Source organism: Mustelus asterias, chromosome 10, assembly GCF_964213995.1.
Source record: "Mustelus asterias chromosome 10, sMusAst1.hap1.1, whole genome shotgun sequence".
Lineage (NCBI taxonomy): Eukaryota > Metazoa > Chordata > Chondrichthyes > Carcharhiniformes > Triakidae > Mustelus > Mustelus asterias.
In genome coordinates, this window is record NC_135810.1 from 110,950,651 (window position 1) to 110,973,746 (window position 23,096).

The 23,096-nt window shown below is 48.8% G+C and overlaps 1 protein-coding gene across 3 annotated transcripts in view; it reads right to left on the reverse strand.

Moving 5' to 3' along the window:
- The window catches only part of slc9a7 (solute carrier family 9 member 7), a 164,352-nt gene that overhangs the window by 20,819 nt on the left and 120,437 nt on the right, over positions 1 to 23,096 (reverse strand). For 2 of the 3 annotated variants that reach the window (XM_078222426.1, XM_078222427.1), the window contains exons 11-15: positions 21,805 to 21,916; positions 20,854 to 21,007; positions 13,695 to 13,754; positions 7,993 to 8,056; positions 2,255 to 2,337 (exon numbers count right to left, since the gene is read on the reverse strand). In XM_078222426.1, the coding sequence (XP_078078552.1) occupies positions 2,255 to 2,337; positions 7,993 to 8,056; positions 13,695 to 13,754; positions 20,854 to 21,007; positions 21,805 to 21,916 (473 nt within the window). The remainder of the gene's footprint in view (positions 1 to 2,254; positions 2,338 to 7,992; positions 8,057 to 13,694; positions 13,755 to 20,853; positions 21,008 to 21,804; positions 21,917 to 23,096) is intronic. The other variant, XM_078222428.1, reaches the window with a different exon arrangement.

The window sequence follows — 23,096 nt, forward strand, 5'->3', positions numbered from 1 at the left end:
ACGTGCAAGGCCAAAGACCCATAAAGACCAAATAGAGGTGGGACGGCAAGAAAATGGCCACCGAGTGGCACAGGCTAAAGCCCAGCCTGCATTCCGGCTAGTGGCTGTTTTGCAGGGCGCGGGGCAAAAAGCCCAAGGTCAGACTTTGCAAGGATTTTACCAGAGCAGGTGAGCTTCGGAAAGCCCGTTACAACTCCATCGAATGAGCCTCGAAGGGCCACGAAGTGGGAAGGCGGAAGAGAGTCAGAGAGTTCATTTAGGAGGCGTTCGGGGCTTAAGGATGGCATGAGGAAATTCAGTAAGGGAGAGACTGGATGCAGGAGAATGACTCCATAGAAGTGCCAAACTTTGGTCAGGCATCTTTTCTTTTTATTCATTCATAGGACATGGGTGTCGCTGGTTGGCCAGCATTTATTGCCCATCCCTAGTTGCCCTGGGAGGGCAGTTGAGAGTCAACCACATTGCTGTGGCTCTGGAGTCACATGTAGACCAAATCGGGTAAGGACGGCAGATTTCCTTCCCTAAAGGACATTAGTGAACCAGATGGGTTTTTCCGACAATCGGCAATGGTTTCATGGTCATCAGTAGATTCTTAATTCCAGATATTTTTTATTTTGAATTCAAATTTCACCACCTGCCGTGGTGGGATTCAAACCCGGGTCCCTAGCTGAGTTTCTGGATCAATAGTCTAGTGATAATACCACTAAGCCATCGCCTCCCCCGTCTACTTGGATGGGCCTTCTCTCAAAGGGTTCACATCTGTATTTTTAATTGCCAGCATTCAAGGGCTGAAGTTTTCCATTTATCGGCAGTGTGTTGCCGCAGGTGGGAATAGCGGCGTTGCTAGGCATCGGTCTGAATGGTGGCTTTCTCTGCCATATTGCTCGCAACTTGAAAACAAAAATTGGAAGGGCTGACACCCACGACATCATGCCAGCGGGGCAGGCAAAAACACTGCCAGCAACTTATTTCTTTAAAGACCAGGCACCATTTTTAAGTGCCAGGGGGCAGGACTGGGGAGAGGGGTAGGGGTATTATCAGGCTCTGGGGCTTGATAGTTAGACATAAATTTATGTTAATGGGGTTCCTGACATTCCATGTTGGAAGTCCCATTATGGCACTGGTGGGGCGGTGGCGGGGACGCACGCACGCACAGAGAAGAAAAGGAAATGAGGAAAATAAATCCCTCTTCCTGGATTCAGCAACATCAGTATCTAACAGGAGGCTGAGTGAGCTACAGAGCTTTTGATGAATTTCACCAGTTAGAAAACAATGAGGTTAAACTGGTTACTTCCAAGTTAACGCAATCGTAAAACACTATATATTATTTTGTACTGAAGCTTCAGGGTTTTGTTCTATACAGAGACGTTCACACCCACGTTATAAAACAGGTCAGAAGGAAAAGGATAATCCAGCCTCAAATTCATTCCATCCAAAGACGATGTAAAGTCTCCCTCCTGAGGGGAAGTTGTGCAAAAATACTCCAAAACAGTATCAAGTTACACTCCAGAATGCTGACCCACCTACAACATTCTGCCCCAAACAACTGGCTTGCGCAGGCAGATCACATCCCGTTGCCCCCGCTTCCCCCACAACCCCAACACAACTATAGAAGGAAGCTATTCTACTGCTTGTGCATCGTCTCAGCCCTGCTTTGTTAATGAGCAGGCAACAGGCAGCTTTGGAGTCCAGAGGAAGCTCAGTAATCAGATCGGCAGTTTCAGATTCTCAACCTGTTCCACATAACAGATGACAACTAACGAAGCATTATCCACAGATACCTTTCACCAGTCGAGCGGTAGAATTAGGTCAACATTGTCCTAAATCATGAGGCAAGAAAACCCTCTGACTGGCGGCAGGGTAGCACAGTGGTTAGCACTGCTGCTTCACAGCTCCAGGGTCCCGGGTTCGATTCCCGGCTCGGGTCACTGTCTGTGTGGAGTTTGCACATTCTCCTCGTGTCTGCGTGGGTTTCCTCCGGGTGCTCCGGTTTCCTCCCACAGTCCAAAGATGTGCGGGTTAGGTTGATTGGCCAGGTTAAAAATTGCCCCTTAGAGTCCTGAGATGCGTAGGTTAGAGGGATTAGCGGGTAAATATGTGGGGGTAGGGCATGGGTGGGATTGTGGTCGGTGCAGACTCGATGGGCCGAATGGCCTCCTTCTGCACTGTAGGGTTTCTATGATTTCTATGAAACAGAGAGGAGGGCCGTGGAATTCCGACAAAGAGGCCATTTTATAGCCAATGAAAAGGATACTTGTGATCAAAGCTGTACCACAACCTGAACAGCCACGCACTTTCCTGCTTTGTTCTGCTTGTTCTTTCAGGGTGTGCAGCGTCCTAGAGCAAGGGAACAGAAACACACACATTAAATGCTACCTCTTCAGTTAAATTGACAACGGGCGGGATTTTCTATCCCCCAAAACAAAGACTTTAATTCAGCTATCACGAAGTGGGTTGGGTATCATCCATCTCCAAATCATATCACTATAAATCCTCCAAGTGGTAATTATTAATCTGCTTTCCACCCTGATACAGCATTAAAACAGCCAAAGTCTCAAAAGACATTCTCCCCGTGCTACATCCCTGGGGAAACATACTCTGGGATCACACGCACCATCCGGACTTGGAAATATATTGGCTGGTCCTTCAAGACAGAGTGGTAAGTGCCTGGAATGCGATGCCAGAGGGGGTGGTAGAAACAGATACGATGGCAACTTTTAAGAGACATCTTAACAGATACACAAATAGGCAGGGAATATAGAGGGATACGGACCGCATGGAGGCGATCTTTAGTTTTGAAAGGTGTCACGTGTTGGCGCAGGATTGGTGGGCCGAAGGGCCTGTTCATGTGCTGCACTGTTCTTTGTTCTACCTAGAATTCCCAACTTAATAGCCCTGTGGAGGTACCCAACATCACATGGACTCCAGCAGTTCAGGACAGTGGTTCATCACCACCAACTCAAGGGCAATTAAAGATGGATAGTTAATGCTGCTTGCCAACTCACGAACGAATGAAAAATATACTGATCATTTAACAACGCAGAGTTGGCTTAAGGTTGTAACTTAGTAACACGGGTGAGCTCTATTGTAAAACAAAATATATTTTTACCAGTTTATTAAATGGTAATCAACTGGCACAGAATTCCTACTCCATTCCCCCACACGGCATGGCTTCAAACCACAATTATAAGAATGGAATGGCTTCACATTTCCGGCACTCTTTTAGGACCACCTCAAGGGCATCTTTGTAATATTTACATCCACATGGAAACTCAGAGCTCGATCTTTAAACTCGCTTCAACGTGTATTATTAAAATGGATTTCTTTTGAAGTTGCAGCTGAAGGAAAAGAAGAAAGAATTCCCAATCCTGTCATCCAAATAAATTATGGAAGTGTCTCCAGCTGAACCGGAAACGAACCAAAGTCTGTTTGCCCCCCACACGATGGGTCTACCTCGGGTTGTCGGACCAAAGTGAGATTTAATTTGGGTTGAGTTTAACTATGGTTTAGACACTTCCTGTCCCCTTCACTTTCTTCTTCTGCTTAGAGGGAGGGAGAACATCTGTTTGTTGCTGCCTTCTCAGTAGCAATGCGAAACATACCAGTCTTTCTTTTACCTCTGGCATCCTGGTAAATGATTAGAAGTGGCAGCATAAATCCTGCCATTAGAGTTGTTTGATCGGCTAAATACAATGTTTCAATTCCTCATCCACAGCAGCAAAGAAATTCAATGTTGTGCTTGAAACACAAGGATTAGGACACCACATCCTTTCTTACTGTGGGGAAGGGGGGGTCTCAAACATTACTATGTATAATCTTTTCCATTCCAACTTGCCATTGAAAAAAGAAATGATTTCTGTGCATCCAAGTCCACATATCACCTTTCTCCTAGTCAAAGGGGCAGGGAGATGCATTAAGTTGATCTTTCATGGTATGGTGGCACAGCCCTTTTTGTTCTGCACTGCTGCCTCTCAGCACCAGGGGCCCGGGTCACTGTCTGTGCGGAGTCTGCACGTTCTCCCCGTGTCTGCGTAGGTTTCCTCCGGGTGCTCCGGTTTACTCCCACAGTCCAAAGATGTGCGGGTTAGGTGGATTGGCCGTGCTGAATTGCCCCTTAGTGTCCCGGGATGCGTAGGTTAGAGGGATTAGCAGGGTAAATATGTGGAGTTATGGGAATAGGGCCTGGGTAGGATTGTTGTCAGTGCAGACTCGATGGGCTGAATGGCCTCCTTCTGCACTGTAGGGCTTGTATGATTTCTCTACACCCTAGCTATGACTGTAACACTACATTCTGCACTCTCTCGTGCCTTCTCCATGAATAGCATGCTTTGTCTGTATAGATCATAGAAATCATAGAAACCCTACAGTGCAGAAGGAGGCCATTCGGCCCATCGAGTCTGCACCGACCACAATCCCACCCAGGCCCTACCCCCACATATTTACCCGCTAATCCCTCTAACCTACACATCCCAGGACACTAAGGGGCAATTTTTTTTTAACCTGGCCAATCAACCTAACCCGCACATCTTTGGACTGTGGGAGGAAACTGGAGCACCCGGAGGAAACCCACGCAGACACGAGGAGAATGTGCAAACTCCACACAGACAGTGACCCGAGCCGGGAATCGAACCCGGGACCCTGGAGCTGTGAAGCAGCAGTGCTAACCACTGTGCTACCGTGCCGCCCGTGTGGAGATGCCGGCGTTGGACTGGGGTAAACACAGTAAGAAGTCTCACAACACCAGGTTAGAGTCCAACAGGTTTATTTGGTAGCAAAATCCACTAGCTTTCGGAACGTTGCTCCTTCGTCAGGTAAGTGGGAGTTCTGTTCATAAACAGGGCATATAAAGACACAAACTCAATTTACAAAATAATGGTTGGAATGCGAGTCTTTACAGGTAATCAAGTCTTAAAGGTACAGACAATGTGAGTGGAGAGAGCATTAAGCACAGGTTAAAGAGGTGTGTATTGTCTCCAGACGGGACAGTTAATGAGATTTTGCAAGCCCAGGTAAGTCGTGGGGGTTACAGATAGTGTGACATGAACCCAAGATCCCGGTTGTGGCCGTCCTCATGTGTGCGGAACTTGGCTATCAGTCTCTGCTCAGCGACTCTGTTGTCGTGAAGGCCGCCTTGGAGAACGCTTACCTGAAGATCGGAGGCCAAATACCCGTGACCGCTGAAGTGTTCCCCAACAGGAAGAGAGCACTCTTGCCTGGTGATTGTTGAGCGGTGTTCATTCATCCGTTGTCGTAGCGTCTGCATGGTCTCCCCAATGTACCATGCCTCAGGACATCCTTTCCTGCAGCGTATCAGGTAGACAACGTTGGCCAAGTTGCAAGAGTATGTACCGTGTACCTGGTGGATGGTGTTCTCACGTGAGATGATGGCATCCGTGTCAATGATCCGGCACGTCTTGCAGAGGTTGCTGTGGCGGGGTTGTGTGGTGTCTTGGTCACTGTTCTCCTGACGGCTGGGTAGTTTGCTGCGGACAATGGTCTGTTTGAGGTTGTGCGGTTGTTTGAAGGCAAGAAGTGGGGGTGTGGGGATGGCCTTGGCGAGATGTTCGTCTTCATCAATGACATGTTGAAGGCTCCGGAGAAGATGTCGTAGCTTCTCCGCTCTGGGGAAGTACTGGACGACGAAGGGTACTCTGTCCGCCGTGTCCCATGTTTTTCTTCTGAGGAGGTCGGTGCGGTTTTTCGCTGTGGCGCGTCGGAACTGTCAATCGATGAGTCGAGCGCCATATCCTGTTCTTATGAGGGCATCTTTCAGCGTCTGGAGGTGTCTGTTGTGATCCTCCTCATCTGAGCAGATCCTGTGTATACGGAGGGCTCGTTTGTAGGGGATGGCTTCTTTAACGTGCTTAGGGTGGAAGCTGGAGAAGTGGAGCATCGTGAGGTTATCCGTGGGCTTGCGGTACAGTGAAGTGCTGAGGTGACCGTCCTTAATGGAGATGCGTGTCCAAGAATGCAACCGATTCTGGAGAGTAGCCCATGGTGAGTCTGATGGTGGGATGGAACTTGTTGATGTCATCATATAGTTGTTTCAGTGATTGTTCAACATGAGTCCAAAGGAAGAAAATGTCATCGATGTATCTAGTGTATAGCATCGGTTGAAGGTCCTGTGCGGTGAAGAGGTCTTGTTTATAATCTCTTGTTAACATCTCTTTAACCTGTGCTTAACACTCTCTCCATTCACATTGTCTGTACCTTTAAGACTTGATTACCTGTAAAGATTTGCATTCCAACCATTATTTTGTAAATTGAGTTTGTGTCTTTATATGCCCTGTTTATGAACAGAACTCCCACTTACCTGACGAAGGGGCAGCGCTCCGAGAGCTAGTGGCTTTTGCTACCAAATAAACCTGTTGGACTTTAACCTGGTGTTGTGAGACTTCTTATTGTCTGTGTGGCACAAGAAACAATACTTTTCACTCTATTCCAATACATGTGACAATAATAAATCAAATTGAATGTGCCAGGGGACTGGAGAATGGTAAACGTTACACCTCCGTTCAAAAAAGGTTGTAAGGATAGACCCTGTAATTACAGGCCAGTCAGTTTAACATCAGTGGCGGGCAAGGGATAGAATTAGTAGTCACTTGGAAAAATGTGGGTTGATTTCTAAAGGGGAAACTTCATTTAACTTGCTCGAGTTTCTTTGAGGTGGTAACGGAGAGCGTTTACGATGGTAACACTGTTAATGTGATGTGCATGTACTTTCATAACGGCATTTGATACAGTGCCACACAAAAGACTTGAGAGAAGAATTTTAGAGTAAACAGAACAGTAACAACGTGGAGACAAAATTGGTTGAATAATAGGAAGCAGGGAGTAATGGTCTTTGGGCTAGAGGAAGGTTTGCAGTGGCTTTCCCAAGGGGTCAGTATTGGGACCTGTATGTTTCCTGATATATATTAACGATCTAGATCTTGGGGTGCAGGGGACAATTTCAAAGTTTGTGAATGATACAAAACTTGGAAGTATTGCAAAAGGATATGGAAAAGTTGGTGAAGTGGGCAGAGAGGTGGCAGATGAAGTTCAAAGCAGAGAAGTGAGAGGTGTTGCATTTTGGTAGGAAGAACATGGAGAGACAATATAAAATAAAGGGTCAAATTCTGAAGGGGTGCAGGAACAGAGGGACCTGGGTATATATGTGCATAGATCATTGAAGTTGGCAGGACAGGTGGAGAGAGCAGGTAATAAAGCAGATTGTATTCTGGGCTTATTAATAGGGGCATAGAGTACAAGAGCAAGGAGGTTATACTAAATCGAAAGGGATTTAGACTGTTATCTGAAAAGGAAGAATGTGCTGGGTTACGGGGAGAAGGTAGCGGAGTGACACTAGATGAATTTCTCATTCCGAGAGCCAGTGCAGGCGTGATGGGCTGAATGGTCTTCATCTACCCAGTAACAAATCTGTGAATTGGCGAGAATTGAAAGAAAGTTAATATCCGTGACTAACAAGAGAGTCAAAGGTTGTTGGGGGTAGACAGAATGTGGACATCATTAATTTGATTTAATTTATTGTCACAACAGAATCACGACAGAATGTGGACATGGAGCACTGCTGATGAAGGAGCAGCACTCTGAAAGCTCGTGCTACCAAATAAACCTGTTGGACTTTAACCTGGTGCTGTGAGACTTCTTACTGTCCTCATAATCTTGTACACCTCAATCAGTCACGCCTCAGTCCCCTCAGCTCCAACAAAAACTCAAGCCTGCCCAACCTCTCTTCATAATTTAAATGTTCCATCCCAGGCAGCATCCTGGTGAATCTCCTCTGCACCCCCTCCAGCGCAATCACATCCTTCCTATAACGTGGCGACCAGAACTGCACACAGTACTCTAGTTGTGGCCTCACCAAAGTTCTATACAACTTCAACATGACTTCCCTAAACATCTATTCTTAGGTGAAATGAGACAAGACTTAGCGACTCTTAAAGTAGTAAGCTCATAGGAAGATATGATTATCACTCCTGGATTACTTACGCCTTGCATCACTTGGAAAGTGTCAGTGTTGGGAGCTGGATCCTGGTCTGGATCAACGCCGACTCTGTAAAGAGAAAGAGGGAGATGGGGTGGGGGGTGGGAGGTGTAAAATAAGTCATGAGACAAATAGTACGTTGAATTAAAAGGCTGGTTTGCAAAATCTCCATCTCTCTGATCACTGTACAAGAACGGAAAGATCCAGGGCGGGATTTTACAGTCTCGCTCGAGGAAATTCCCACCCGAGGTCAACGGACATTTCCGTTGTCCATCCCTCACCCGCTCCAAATCCCTGCGGGCGGGCGGTAGAATTCCGGCGCCAGTCTCCACTTTTGAAAAGTTTTTAAGGAAGGGCTGCGGCTACAGGTATTAACGGCACGGTGGCACAGTGGTTAGCACTGCTGCTTCACAGCACCAGGGACCTGGGTTCAATTCCAGCCTCAGGTGACTGTCTGTGCGGAGTTTGCATGTTCTCCCCGTGTCTGCATGGGTTTCCTCCCACAGTCCAAAGGTACGTTGGGTTAAGTGGATTGGCCATGCTAAAAATTGCCCCCTAGTGACCCAAGAGGTGTAGGCCAAATGGGATTAGCCATCGGAAATTTATGGATTACAGGAATGGGGTGGGTGAGAAGGCCTGGGCGGGACTGGGTCAGAGAGTCAGTACAGACTAGATGGGCCGAATGGCTTCTTCTGCACTGCAGCAACTCTAAGAAACCAGCCAAAAAATGTCTCTGGTGGAAGATGAGACAGTTCGACTGGGGTAAAGTGTGAAGGAGACTAACTATATCACCAATCACACCCGGAGTCACGCCTGGAATTTGAACACCCAATTTTCAATAAATATTCGGGATGCAAAATCATTTGGGAATGATGTTGCGCTGGAGGTGATTCAGTGCAATGCTGCAGGGCGGGTTGCTACAGCTCGCAGTAAACAGCGGGCGCTTTGAAGCAAACCTTTCCCAATTTTGAACACACTTTGGGCGGCACGGTAGCACAGTGGTTAGCACTGCTGCTTCACAGCTCCAGGGTCCTGGGTTCGATTCCCGGCTCGGGTCACTGTCTGTGTGGAGTTTGCACATTCTCCTCGTGTCTGCGTGGGTTTCCTCCGGGTGCTCCGGTTTCCTCCCACAGTCCAAAGATGTGCGGGTTAGGTTGATTGGCCAGGTTAAAAATTGTCCCTGAGATGCATAGTTAGAGGGATTAGCGGGTAAAATATGTGGGGGTAGGGCCTGGGTGGGATTGTGGTCGGTGCAGACTCGATGGGCCGAATGGCCTCCTTCTGCACTGTAGGTTTTCTACGTTTCTACTTGCTGACACCGTTCCAGACATTACTCAATTTGGGTGACGGAGATGTTAATTTAACCTCTCTGAATGGGCCAAAGGCAGCGAGTCATGGCTGGGACCTCTCTTCTGAATGCCCCTCAGACCATTTAGCGTCTGTATGGCTATCACACTCTGGGTCAGTCTGAGGTCAGACTGCAAGTTCACTGTCAAAGCACAAGTTCAACCCCAACCAGGTGGGGCCAGTGGCGAGGTGGGTCCTTTAAATCAGGCTCAGACATATAAAGCAACGCACACGTGAATTTTAGCAACAGAAGCACATGCAACTCCCTTCCTAACTGCGCCCCATTCCCTGCTGTCTGAAATTAGGCAGCCCCTCCAGTCTCTTGTGGTCCCTCGAACAACAGTGAAGCATTATCACCCTGATTAAAGTTCAGAAAGATAATAGGCAGTGAAGTGGCACAGTGGTTAGCACTGCTGCCTCGCAGCGCCAGGGAGCCAGGTTCAATTCCTGGTTTGGGTCACTGTCTGTGTGGAGTCTGCAAGTTGTCTGCGTGGGTTTCCTCCCACAGTCTGAAAGACATGCTGGTTAGGTGCATTGGCCATGCTAAATTCTCCGAACAGGCGCCGGAGTGTGGTGACTAGGGGATCTTCACAGTAACTTCATTGCAGTGTTAATGCAAGCCTATTTGTGACACTAAATAAACAAACTTTAACCTTACTCTCGCAGATTGCAGCTTTTCCCCGATGACTGATGTCAGGCTAACCAGCCTGTAATTTCCCATTTCTCTGTCCCGCCTTTCTTGAAGAGCAGGATTACACTTGTTTCAAACTGCTGGGACCATTCCCAAATCTCGGGAATTTTGGAAAATCCTAGCCCAGCGTATCCACTATCTCTGCAGCCATCTCCTTTAGAATCCTTGGATGGAGACCATCAGGTCCTGGGGATTTGTTGGCTCTTAGACCCTTGCGTTGCTCCAATACATTTTCTCTGCTCATATTAATTACTTAAAATTCCTCACTCTTGTTAGGCCTTTGTTCACCCTCTATTGCCAAGATGCTTAAACCAAGGATCCGTGTACACTCTCAGGCCAGTGGAAAAGATGCATTATTTCATAGAAGAGCTGGAAAATTCTCCGTGTCCTGGCCAACATTCATCCCTCAGCTGAGACTGGGTCCTTTGGCCATTACCATATTGATATTTGTGGGAGCTTGCATGCAAATTGGACTTCCTGCATTACAATAGTGACAAACTTCAGGAAGTACTTGTCAAAGGCACCACATCTTTCCTCTCAGCAGCCCACTCATTTTACTTACAGAAACAGGTCAGTTGGTTCAAGAGGTTCTTGCCTACGTTCATGCCTTTCTCCATCAAAATCAATATTTCCAGCTCTTAAATTTTTATGTTTTCATAGAATCCCTACAGTGCAGAAGGAGACCATTCGGCCCATCGAGTCTGCAATGACCACAATCCCCATAACCCTACTTATTTACCCTACTAACCACCTGATCAATTTAGCATGGCCAACCAACCTAACCTGCACATCTTTGGACTGTGGGAGGAAACCGGAGCACCCGGAGGAAACCCACATAGACACAGGGAGAATGTACAGACTCCACACAGACAGTGACCCAAGCCGGGAATCGAACCCGGATCCCTGGCGCTGTGAGGCAGCAGTGCTAACCGTTGTGCCACCTTGCCTCCCCAAATTTTTATGTTCCCCGAGTGGCCTGTTAGGCTGCATGGCATTCAGGATTCAACCACATTGCTGTGCATCTGGAGTCACCTGTAGGCCGGACCTGGAGACTTCCTTCCCGAAAGGACATTAGTTTTTACAACAATAGTTTAACTTTTCTCTGCCCTGTTGGGATTTGAACTCAGGTTTGCGCTGGATCTCTGGATTACTAGTTCAGTGACAATACCACTACCCCACTGCCCCCCTACCCTGTGTGGGTGGCACAGTGGTTAGCATTGCTGTCTCACAGCGCCGGGGACTCGGGTTCGATTCCCGCCTTGGGTTACTGTCTGTGTGGAGTTTGCACATTTTCCCCATGTTTGCGTGGGCTTCCTCCGGGTGCTCCGGTTTCCTCTCAACGTCCAAAGACGTGCGGGTTAGGTTAATTGGCCGTGCTAAATTCTCCCTCAGTGTACCCGAACAGGTGCAGGAATGTGGCGACTAGGGGATTTTCACAGTAACTTCATTGCAGTGTTAATGTAAGCCTACTTGTGACTAATAAATAAACTTTAAACTGTTTATCTAACTTTCCATTTAAATAGATCTGTGGCTACTCCATGCGGCAGAGAGTCCCACATTTTGACCACCTTCTCGGTAAATAGGCTTTTACCAAGTGCATTTGTTAGTGCCCTTCTTGTGTTTGTGGTCCTTGGGCGCGAAGATGGCAAGGATTTTAAACAGGGTTGGCTCTGTCGAATGTTGCACTTTGGGAAATAGTCATGAGGTGGCGTTGGACTGGGGTAAACACAGTAAGAAGTCTCACAACACCAGGTTAAAGTCCAACAGGTTTATTTGGAATCACGAGCTCTCGGAGCACTGCTCCTTCGGTGAGTGATGAAGGAGCAGCGCTCCGAAAGCTCGTGATTCCAAATAAACCTGCTGCACTTTAACCTGGTGTTGAGAGACTTCTTACTTGGGAAATAGTGGCAGCGCGTGGGAATGTGCGGAGGAAGAAAATGTGGGTTTTTGACGCTGCAGGTCTCAGAGTAGAAAGACCGAGGACAATGAACCCTCACTGTTAACAACCTCCCAGCTCAGGGCTCTGTGCATTTGTTGATGCCCTCATGAAATTTTGATTAATATAACAAGGAAACACTGTGTTAAATCAGAATTGAAAGCACAATGCTCCACGGCGCACGGTATTGCCTTCGTCACTTTAGAGCATGCAGCATCGAGGGCTGATAGAATTATTTTTAATATTGTCAACATCTAGTATCCTTTCCCGATTCCAGCATCGGGAGCTTTCAGTGCATTCTTTACACAATGCTTTTCACTTCAACAGCCACCGAATTTCCCATGCCTGCACCCCAGTCCCAAAGGACTTTATACAAACTGCAGGATATGAATTCGTTTTTCCACTGACGCAAAATGCAACTAAAAAAATAAAATAAAAACAAGTGTCGATTGTGTCAATAATTCAGGGGATTGATTCAGATTGGAATAATTTGAGAAGCTAGAACACCGTGCAGCGGGGATCACCGTTACCTTGTTCCATGAGCTGTGTGGAAGGTTAACCAGTCAAGAGACGCTTGGTTTCACCCAGATACAGGTACGGTGTTACAAGCTGCCTCATGCAAACTGGTGATGGGTAACATTAGCTTCCCTTCTAGGTCAAGCTTTCCAACTGCTAAAATGAGCTGGGAACAAGCTACTGGAACAACGCCAGTGTGACGGCGTTTCTGCCCTTGTGGCTTAGTTCCAAGCAAAACCCCAGCTCTCACTCTTAAACTGAGGCCCAAATTATTCAACTTATTTATTTATTAGCGTCACAGTTAGGCTCAAACTGCTAGGATGATTTTATTTTTATTGCTCAAGTTGAGAAATGTTCATAGAATCCCTACAGAGCAGAAAGAGGCCATTCGGCCCATCGAATCTGCACCGTCCACAATCCCACCCAGGCCCCATCCCCATAACCCCATGCATTTATCCTAGCTAGCCCCCCTGACACTAAAGGGGCAATGAAGTTACTGTGAAAATCCCCCCTGTTCGGGGACACTGAGGGAGAATTCAGCAGGGCCAATGCACCTAGTCAGCACATCTTTGAGTGTGGGAGGAAACCGGAGCCCCCGGGGGAAATCCAGATCGACGTCAGTCGCTCTGCAAGTTTCGTTTTGCCTCCTGCACTTTTTCCTGTTTGTGTAGATGTTGCCATGGAAATGGACACTGGCGAGGGAGTTGACGAGAGGTATGGTGATGGTTGAGGAAAACGTCGGCCGTAAAATACCATAAAGAGAACTGACTTGGTCTGTGATGAGGATTCGCGCCCCCGATAGGCTCCTTGTCCCTCTCTCTTTTGGGAAGAAACAAACCAATACGCCAACTAGTCGACCTCACCATTTGGAAATCAAAGCCAGTCGCAAGAAAAGCGGAGACAAAGAGCAAGTCGGCACAGCATGTTGACACACAGGACAAAGGCGGAGAGGCAGCTGTGAGAAATTCTTGCACGAGCCACAAAGAGAATGGCAAGGGACCTGCTCCCACACAGGCCTGGAAAAGTACAGAAATCCGACTATATTTGATGTCTTTTTTTTAGGAAAGAAGAAAAATAGACATTCGGGGAGAAGCCAGAAGTGCAAGAAGAAGCCCAAATCTGGATTAGAGGACATTCGAGGATTAGCCGGCACTAGAGGCGGGGCAGGGGTGCGGTGTTAGTTCAACAGGCACACTGAGGCCAGCTATGTGTGTCACCTGAAGTAGCTCCAGCGATCAACGGCCAGATCCTCTGCCGACGGAACCTGGTCACCAACTCTGAGGGCGGTATGGCACAAGAGCGGAATGTCAGAATTACCTCGGCACAACTCCGTAAACACCTACCTTGCAGCCCCTAGCAACCGGCCTACAGCAGCCGCAAGCCCGCTTAAAAATGAACAAACTCCCAAAGGGGGGGAAAACTCTCGACCCTCCTCATCTGGCCGTACGGCAAGCGACGCCCACACTACCAGAAGGAGCTGGAGGGAGTAGAGAAAAGGTTTACCAGGATGTTTGCCTGGCATGGAGGGTATTAGCTACGAGGAGAGATTGAATAAACTGGGATTGTTCTCCCTGGAAAGACGGAGGCTGAGGGGCGACCTGATAGAAGTTTATAAAATCGTGAGGGGTATGGATAGGGTGAACAGTTGGAAGCTTTTCTCAAGGGCAGAAATGACAATCACAAGGGGGCACAAGTTCAAGATAAGGAGGGAAAGGTTCAGTGGAGATGTGCGGGGAGAGTTTTTTTTTTACACAGAGGGTGGTGGGGGCCTGGAATGCACTGCCAAGTGAGGTGGTTGAGGCAGATACGTTGGCGACATTTAAGACCTAGCTGGATAGACACATGAACGGAATAGAGGCGGTTGGTCTAGATAAGACAACGTGATTGGTGCAGGCTTGGTGGGCCGAAAGGCCTGTTCCTGTGCCGTACTGTTCTTTGTGCCTTTGTATCCCAGGAAAGAATAAAACCGAAATCCGTATAATGAAAAGGAAAACGGATAAGAGGCTGTAACCATTTATAGAGTTTTTTTTTGTCTGTTTCTGCTTTCCCTTTGTCCTCCATTTTAAAAATGTTTTATTTCCTCACCTCACTCACTCCCCCCACCCCGAACACCCCCCTACCCATGCACCTGCCAACACCTCGTTAAGGACGGTCTCCAGGAAGCGCAGGAGAAGACACATTATATCATCATTGAATCAGAGTAGGGCGGGAGGCCATTCGGGCCATTGTGTCCATGCTAGCTTCCAGAACGAGCTACCATTTCATCTCATTTCTCCGCTTTATCCACTTGCGGAATTTTCCTCAGTATTTAAACGGCAAGAAATACAAAGATGATTTTTTTTCCCCCATTGTTCAAGTTGCCCAGGCCCTATCCCCGTAACCCCCGTGCATTTACCCTAGCCAGTCTCCCTGTCACTAAAGGGGCAATTTAGCATGGCCAATCCACCTAACCCGCACATCTTTGGACTGTGGGAAGAAAGCGGAGCGCCCGGAGGAAACCCACGCAGACATGAGGAGAATGTGCAAACTCCACACAGACAGTGACCCAAGCTGGGAATCGAACCCGGGTGCCTGGCGCTGCGAGGCAGCAGTGCTAACCACCGGGCCACCCTTCAACAGTTCGTGCTGTGAAGAATAGAACGTTCTGGGGTATCCAGCACCATCATCACCGCCCCCTCCCCTCCCCTCCTTTCCCCAGGGGCCAGGTATAACACAGTCATTGCCCCGAACCTGCGAATCTGTAGGAAGTTAGAGGGCTGGTTTTTGTGCTGTGGGCCCATGCCACCTGGGACCTGGATTGAGATTGGGAAATCCCCTTTTCAAAAAGGGAGGCTTGAAAACTACCTACGGAATGGGGGGAAAAGTTCAGCAGTCACCCTGGGCCGGCTCCGAGGTGGAGTGCGAACCCGAGGGTCCAGCCACTCCCTAGCACAGGGACAAGAGTGTCATGTGACCGGCTGGACTGGCTCAACGGCCAAACTAACACTGGCCTGTGGCCAGAATGCTGGTCTGTTGAGAGCAGTAAGAATGATGATGAGGCACAAAAATGGCAACAGGTAACGGACCCGCTGTCTTTAAGCACAAGTAATGGGTCAGTCGCTTTTCACTCACACATCCCACCTGGGGGGGGACTAACTCCTTCATGGCAATCGCTGCTCCCATGTCGGGTTTTGTGCAGTCCCAGCACTACAGGCCTCAGCACATCTGGGTTTCTCCCCGTCATAATCAGAGTCATATGACAGCACAGAAAGAGGCCGTTCGGCCCATCGCGTCTGTGCCGGCCATCGAGCACTTATCTATTCTAAACCCATTTTCCAGCACTTGGTCCGTAGCCTTGTATGCTATGGCATTTCAAGTGCTTCTTAAATGTCTTGAGGGTTCTTTCAGGCAGTGAGTTCCAGATTCCCCTCAATGTTTTTCTTCAGGTGTATAAAATTATGAAGGGCATAGATAGGGTGAACAGTGGGAAGCTTTTTCCCAAGAGGTCAAGGGTTCAAGGTGAGGGGGGCAAGGTTCAACACAGATGTCAGGGGGACGTATTTTACACAGAGGGTGGTGGGGGCCTGGAATGCACTGTCAAGCAAGGTGATTGAGGCGGACACGCTGGGATCGTTTAAGACTTATCTAGATAGCCACATGAACAGACTGGGAATAGAGGGATACAAAAGAATGGTCTAGTTGGGCACATGAGCGGCGCGGGCTTGGAGGGCCGAAGGGCCTGTTCCTGTGCTGTATTGTTCTTTGTTCAAATCCCCTCTAAATCTCCTGCCCCTTGCCCCTTGGTTATTAACTTTTTACTAAGGGAAAATGTTTCTTCCTATCTACCGTATCCATGTCCCTCATAATTTTGAGCACGCTCTCTCTCTCTCCCCAACTCCCTCCCTTCCGCCTCTCGCTCTCTCCCCCCTCTGCCTCGTGCTCTCTCTCTCCCCCTCCCTCTCTCCCCCCCAGCCTTCTCTGCTCTAAGGAAAACAGCCCCAGTCAAACCAGCCTCTCTTCATAGCCGAAATTCACCATCCCAGGCAGAATCTCCTCTGCACCCTCCCTCATGCAATCAAGTGGGTTTCCTCCGGGTGCTCCGGTTTCCTCCCACACTCCAATGGACGTGCTGGTTAGGTGTATTGGCTGTGCTGAATTCTCCCTCGGTGTACCCGAACAAGCGCCGGAGTGTGGCAACTAGGGGATTTTCACAGTAACTTCATTGGAGCGTTAATGTGAGCCTACTTGTGACACTAATAAATAAAACTTAAAATCCTTCCTTTAGTGTGGTGATCCAAACTGCACACAGTTTTATACAGGGCTCCATCATAACCTCCCTGCTCTTATACTCTACACTGCAGCTAATAAAGGCAAGTATCCCGTATGTTGTCTTCAGGGACGACTGCCTTGCAAACCCACTAAAGCTAAACAAATCCGACACAACCGCTTCCACGCCTTCAGCTGCCAAGGGCCTAAACTCCAGAACTACTGCCATAAAACTCTGTGCCTCTCTTTCCCCAATCCCCGCCTATCGCGCTCCATCTCTCCCCTCTGCCTCTTGCGCTCTCTCTCCCTCTCCCCCCTGCCCCACCCTTTGCCCCCTCGACCCACCCTCTCTCTCCCCTCCGCCTCGCCCTCTCTCATCATCACAGAATCCCTACAGTGCAGAAAGAGGCCATTTGGCCCATCGAGTCTGCACCGACCACAATCCCACCCAGGCCCTACCCCCATATCCCTACATATTTTACCCACTAGTCCCTCTAATCTACGCATCTCAGGAGGAGATTTACAAGGATGTTGCCTGGATTGGGGGGCATGCCTTATGAGGATAGGTTGAGGGAGCTTGGTCTCTTCTCCCTGGAGAGACGAAGGATGAGAGGTGACCTGATAGAGGTTTACAAGATGTTGAGAGGTCTGGATAGGGTAGACTCTCAGAGGCTATTTCCAAGGGCTGAAATGGTTGCTACGAGAGGACACAGGTTTAAGGTGCTGGGGGGTAGGTACAGAGGAGATGTCAGGGGTAAGTTTTTCACTCAGAGGGTGGTGGGTGAGTGGAATCGGCTGACGTCGGTGGTGGTGGAGGCAAACTCGTTGGGGTCTTTTAAGAGACTTCTGGATGAGTACATGGGATTTAATGGGATTGAGGGCTATAGATAGGCCTAGAGGTAGGGATATGATCAGCGCAACTTGTGGGCCGAAGGGCCTGTTTGTGCTGTGGCTTTCTATGTTCTATGTTCTAAGGGACAATTTTTAGCATGGCCAATCAACCTAACCCTCACATCTTTGGACTCTCCCTCTCTCTCTTCCTCCAGCCTCGCCCCTTCTCTCTCTCTCTCTCCCTCCGCCTTGCGTGCTCTCTCTCTCTCTCTCTCCCTCCCTCCCCTCCTTTCTCCGCCCCTCGCCCCACCCTCCCTCCCTCTCTCCCCTCCTTTCTCCGCCCCTCGCCCCACCCTCCCTCCCCTCCTTTCTCCGCCCCTCGCCCCACCCTCCCTCTCTCTCTCCCCTCGCACTCCTCTGCCCCCCCTCTCTCCTCCTCTAAGGCAGTACTGAAAACCAAGCATATTGATTAACTGTCCTTATAAATCACATGGACCTTCCTGTCAAGTGTCTGTGGATGCTGAAGGCGCTATATGGCTGGAAATTGTTATTGTGGAAACAGCCCCTAGATACAAACGGGGCAAATTCAGTAAATGGATCGTTTGCGGAATCACCTCGAAAAGCTTTCACAACAGAAAACGGGTTGTTAATCCCGGCTTCAGCAGTGGAATGACGACGATGAAATATTTCCATTCCGCAGACGATCCATTCTCATATTCTTGGCCTTCGGGGTAAAGTTACACCCAGTGGACACATGTTGCAAAAAGAATATGCCAACCGTAAAGCAAAAAACTAACCCAGTTTTACTTCTTTACTCAAGGCTCAGTTACCAAACTCCCTCTTGCTGAGAAGGCAAATGCCGGGAAAAGAAGTGGAGTTATAAGGATACAAGTGGGAAGTATAGCGGTTAGGAGACAGCAGAATTGGGTGTAGTTTGGTGGCAGAGGGTCTATTATCGGAAGTGAAGGGCAGCACAGTGGTCGGCACTGAGCTTTTCCAGCATGTCCTGTTGTTGTTTCCGATTTCCAGCAGCAGCAGCTTCTGCCTCTGTTTTTGTTACATTTCAATAAACCAGTTTACCAAAACATTTCTGAAGGGCGTCCAACACACAAAAAAAGGACAATGTAAAAAATTGCCGCTTGTATCCAGGCTGGGATCAAGAGCTGAGCGAAAGTTTCGTTTGTCATCTGCATCCTGTAAAAAACAGGAACTTCCCGTCCCCCCCGCAACGATTCCTAAAACATAAACAAGTCAAAAGTGGCCAGGCAGCTTGGCAGGGGGGGGATTTTAAATCCTCACTGAAATATAACAGCCCGACTAGACATGGTCATCTTAGCTCTTAGCACCATCTGCTGTTCAGTCAAGAAACTGCACCCAAAGATTTCTCTGTGAGCTATTAAAGCACAGTAAGGAGTTTAACAACACCAGGTTAAAGTCCAACAGGTTTATTTGGTAGCAAAAGCCACACAAGCTTTTGGAGCCTTAAGCTCCTTCTTCAGGTGAGTGGGAATTCTGTTCACAAACAGGGCATGTAAAGACACAAACTCAATTTACAGGATAATGGTTGGAATGCGAATACTTACAGCTAATCAAGTCTTAAAGGTACAGACAATGTGAGTGGAGAGAGCATTAGTACAGGTTAAAGAGATATGTATTGTCTCCAAACAGGACAGCCAGTGAGACTCTGCAAGTCCAGGCAAGCTGTGGAAGACCAGGCAAGCTTCAATTACCACTCACCTGAAGAAGGAGCTTAAGGCTCCGAAAGCTTGTGTGGCTTTTGCTACCAAATAAACCTGTTGGACTTTAACCTGGTGTTGTTAAACTTCTTACTGTGTTTACCCAAGTCCAACGCCAGCATCTCCACATCATAGCTATTAAAGCCACCGTTGCAAAAATATTTGGCACTTACCATTACCACGAGACAAGCTTTTTTAAAAAATATATATACATAAAGAAAACGCTGCACATGTCATGGGGTGGCTCGGTGGTACAGCGGTTAGCACTGCTGCCTCACAGCGCCAGGGACCTGGGCTTAGGTCAGTGTGTGGAGTCTGCACGTTCTCCCCGTGTCAGTGTAGGTTTCCTCCGGGTGCTCCGCTTTCCGCCCATGCTCCAAAAGATGTGCAGGTTAGGTTGATTGGCCATGCTAAATTGACCCTCGGAGTCGGAGGACTAGCTAGGGTAAATGCATAGGGTTATGGGGATAGGGCCTGGGTGGGATTGTGGTCGGTGCAGACTCGATGGGCCAAATGGCCTTCTGCATTGTAGGATTCTATGATTCTATGATCGGGAACGCGCTGGATGCAGGTTCAATGGTCACTTTCAAAATGGAATTGGACCGCTGCGGAAAGAAGGGCAGGGGAATGGAGCTAGTTGGACAACTCTCCCAGAGAACTGGTACATTGAGTCAAACTACTCATTTCTGGGCTTTAAGATTCAAAGTTCCCGAGTCTTAGCAAGACACTCGTGGGATGCAGTGGAATGGTGGCACAGTGGTTAGCACTGCTGCCTCACATCGCTAGGGACTTGGGTTTGATTCCAGCCTTGGGTGGTCGTCTGTGTGGAGTTTGTATGGTCTCCCCTTGTCTGCGTGGGTTTACATTTGTAACCTCGCAAGTAGGCTTACATTAACACTACTGTGAAGTTACTGTGAAAATCCCCACACTCCAGCACCTGTTCGGGGACACGGAGGGAGAATTTGGCATGGCCAATGCACCTAATCAGCACAGTCTTTTGGACTGTGAGAGGAAACCTGAGCACCCGGTGGAAGCCCATGCAGACACGGGAAGAATGTGCAAACTCCACACAGACAGTGACCCAAGCCAGGAATCGAACCCTGGTCCCTGGCGCTGAGAGGCATCAGTGCTAACCACTGTGCCACCATGCAGCCCTTCTGGTGCTCGGGTTTCCTCCCACAGTACAAAGATGTGCAGGTTGGGCGGATTGGCCATTTCTAAATTGCCCCTTAACGTCCAAAGATGTGTAGGTTAGCTGGATTAGCAAGGTAAAGATGTGGGATTGGGTGGAGGGGAGGGCCTGGGGTAAGGAGCTCTTTCGGAGAGTCAGTGCAGACTGGATGGGCCGACTGGCCACCTTCTGCACTATGGGGATTCTCCTCTTCTTCACTTAGAGGAGAATCTGAACAGCAAACCACTTCAGTGCAGTGACAGATCCAGCAGAGCGACCTCCTGGTTAAATGAACTGTTCTTGTGACAAAATTTTTAAAAATCAAAGAAAAACGTCTTTTTTGACAAAAAAACCGACCCACGGCAGCCATTCAGAATGGAGTTAGGTGCTGACCTGATCCGTAACCATGACAACGTCGGCGTAGTGCCTCCCCCGAAGACCCAGACGGTGAAGAAGACAATGAGCAGGGTGGTGGTGAACATCATTTGCCGGGCGTAGGTGGCGGTGTCCCGGATGGCAAGAGCAAAGGCCATGGCTCCTCTCAAACCTGCGGGAAGAACAAGGGTCACACATCGAGGTATCCAACACTCGGAGAGCGAGTCGCGGTCAGGTTCATCCTTAACGTCGGTGAGCAGAGAGGAACTGCCCCCTTGTCCGGCTGTGGCTCAGTGGGTAATATCCTGTCCCCTTGAGTCCCAGGGGTCGTGTGTTCAAGTCCCACTCCAGAGAGTTGACCATACGGGGCAGCACAGGTGGCGCAGTGGTTAGCACTGCTGCCTCACAGCGCCAGGGACCCAGGTTTGATTCCCGGCTTGGGTCACTGACTGTGCAGAGTCTGCATGTTCTCCCCATGCCTGCGTGGGTTTCCTCCCACAGTCCAAAGATGTGCGGGTTAGGTGAATTGGCTATGCTAAATTGCCCCTTCGGGGGACTAGCTAGGGTAAATGAATGGAGTTACGGGGATAGGGCCTGGATGGGATTGTGATTGGTGCAGACTCGATAGGCCGAATGGTCTCCTTCTGCACTGTGGGGATTCTCCGATTCTATGTGGCATGGTGGCTAACATTACTGGACCAGTAATCCATAGACCTAGCTCAAGCTCAGAATGGTGAGCGGGCGGGTAAGTGGAGCTGAGTCCACGAAAAGATCAGCCATGATCTTATTGAATGGGGGAGCAGGCTCAAGGGGCCAGATGACCTACTCCCGCTCCTAGTCCTTATGTTCTTAAGACACCAGTTCAAATCCCAATAGTGGAGCAATGAGAATTCAAATCGGTTACCGAAATGCTATTCTGATTAATATCTGGGTGTCCTTACCCAGTCCAGCCTACCCGTGGCTCCGTACCTGCAATCATCATCATGTGTTGGAAGTTCCAGCCGATCTTGTGCTTTCTGGCCAGGTTCAGGAAAAAGGAGAGTGGGTAAATGTTGGCAGCTCGCCCCAGAAGGATAGCAATCTGATCAGCAAGAGCTGTTAAGGAGCATACAGGCCCACAATGGCAGGAATCAGACTGTCGTCAGGCGCCCAGCTAAATCATCTGGAATTCATTTCTTGAAGCAGACCACTCAGCCCCACAGGCTTGTGTCTATCCCAATGACCTTCACCTCATCCAATCAGCAGGCAAGGTTGAGAGAAAAATTGACACAGTTCAAAATCACAAGGAGGTCCGGATGGAGTGAGATAGGGAGAAACTGTACCCATTGTGGGAGTATGGTGAATCATAGCACATGAAATGGAATGGAACATTCAAGTTATAAAGAGAGAGGTTGGATAGGCTTGGGTTGTTTCCTCTGGAGCAGAGAAGACTGAGGGGCGACCTGATTGAGGTGTTCAAGATTATGAGGGGCTTGGACAGGGAGCAGCTGTTCCCCTTCGTCGAAGGGTCAGTTATGAGGAGACACAGGGTAAAATTGAGGGATGGGAGGTTTAGGGGGGGGATTTGAGGAAAACCTTTTTTTACTCAGAGGGTGGTGAGGGTCTGGAATGCGCTGCCTGGGAGGGTGGTAGAGGCGCGATGCCTCACATCCTTTAAAAAGTACCCAGGTGACCACTTGGCACTTCATAACATTCAAGGCTATGGGCCAAGTGGGATTAGGTGGGCAGGTCAGGGCCATTCATGCGTCGGTGCAGACTCGATGGGCCGAAGGGCCTCTTCTGCACTGTAGGATTCCGTGATTCTGTGAATTTGATTAGCAAAAGATCCAGAAGCGACTTGAGGAAAAGTATTTTCGTGCAGCGTGTTTTTCGGGTCTGGAACGCACGGACTGAGAGACTACGGTGAGAGAAGAGTCACTCACAGCTTTCAAATGGGAATTGCGGAAACATCTAAAACATTACAAAGAAGATCAAAGAAAAGTACAGCACAGGAACAGGCCCTTCGGCCCTCCAAGCTGTGCTGATCATGATGCTCTAACTAAAAATAAACCTTCTGCCCTTACTCAGTCCGTATCCCTCAATTTCCTCCCTATTCATGTACCCATCCAGATGCCTCTTAAATGTTGCCAATGTGCCTGCTTCCACCACCTCCTCCGGCAGCGCGTTCCAGGCACCCACCACTCTCTGCGTGAAAAATGTCCTCGCACATCTCCCTTAAACTTTCCCCATCTCACTTTGAACCTGTGCCCCCTTGTAATTGA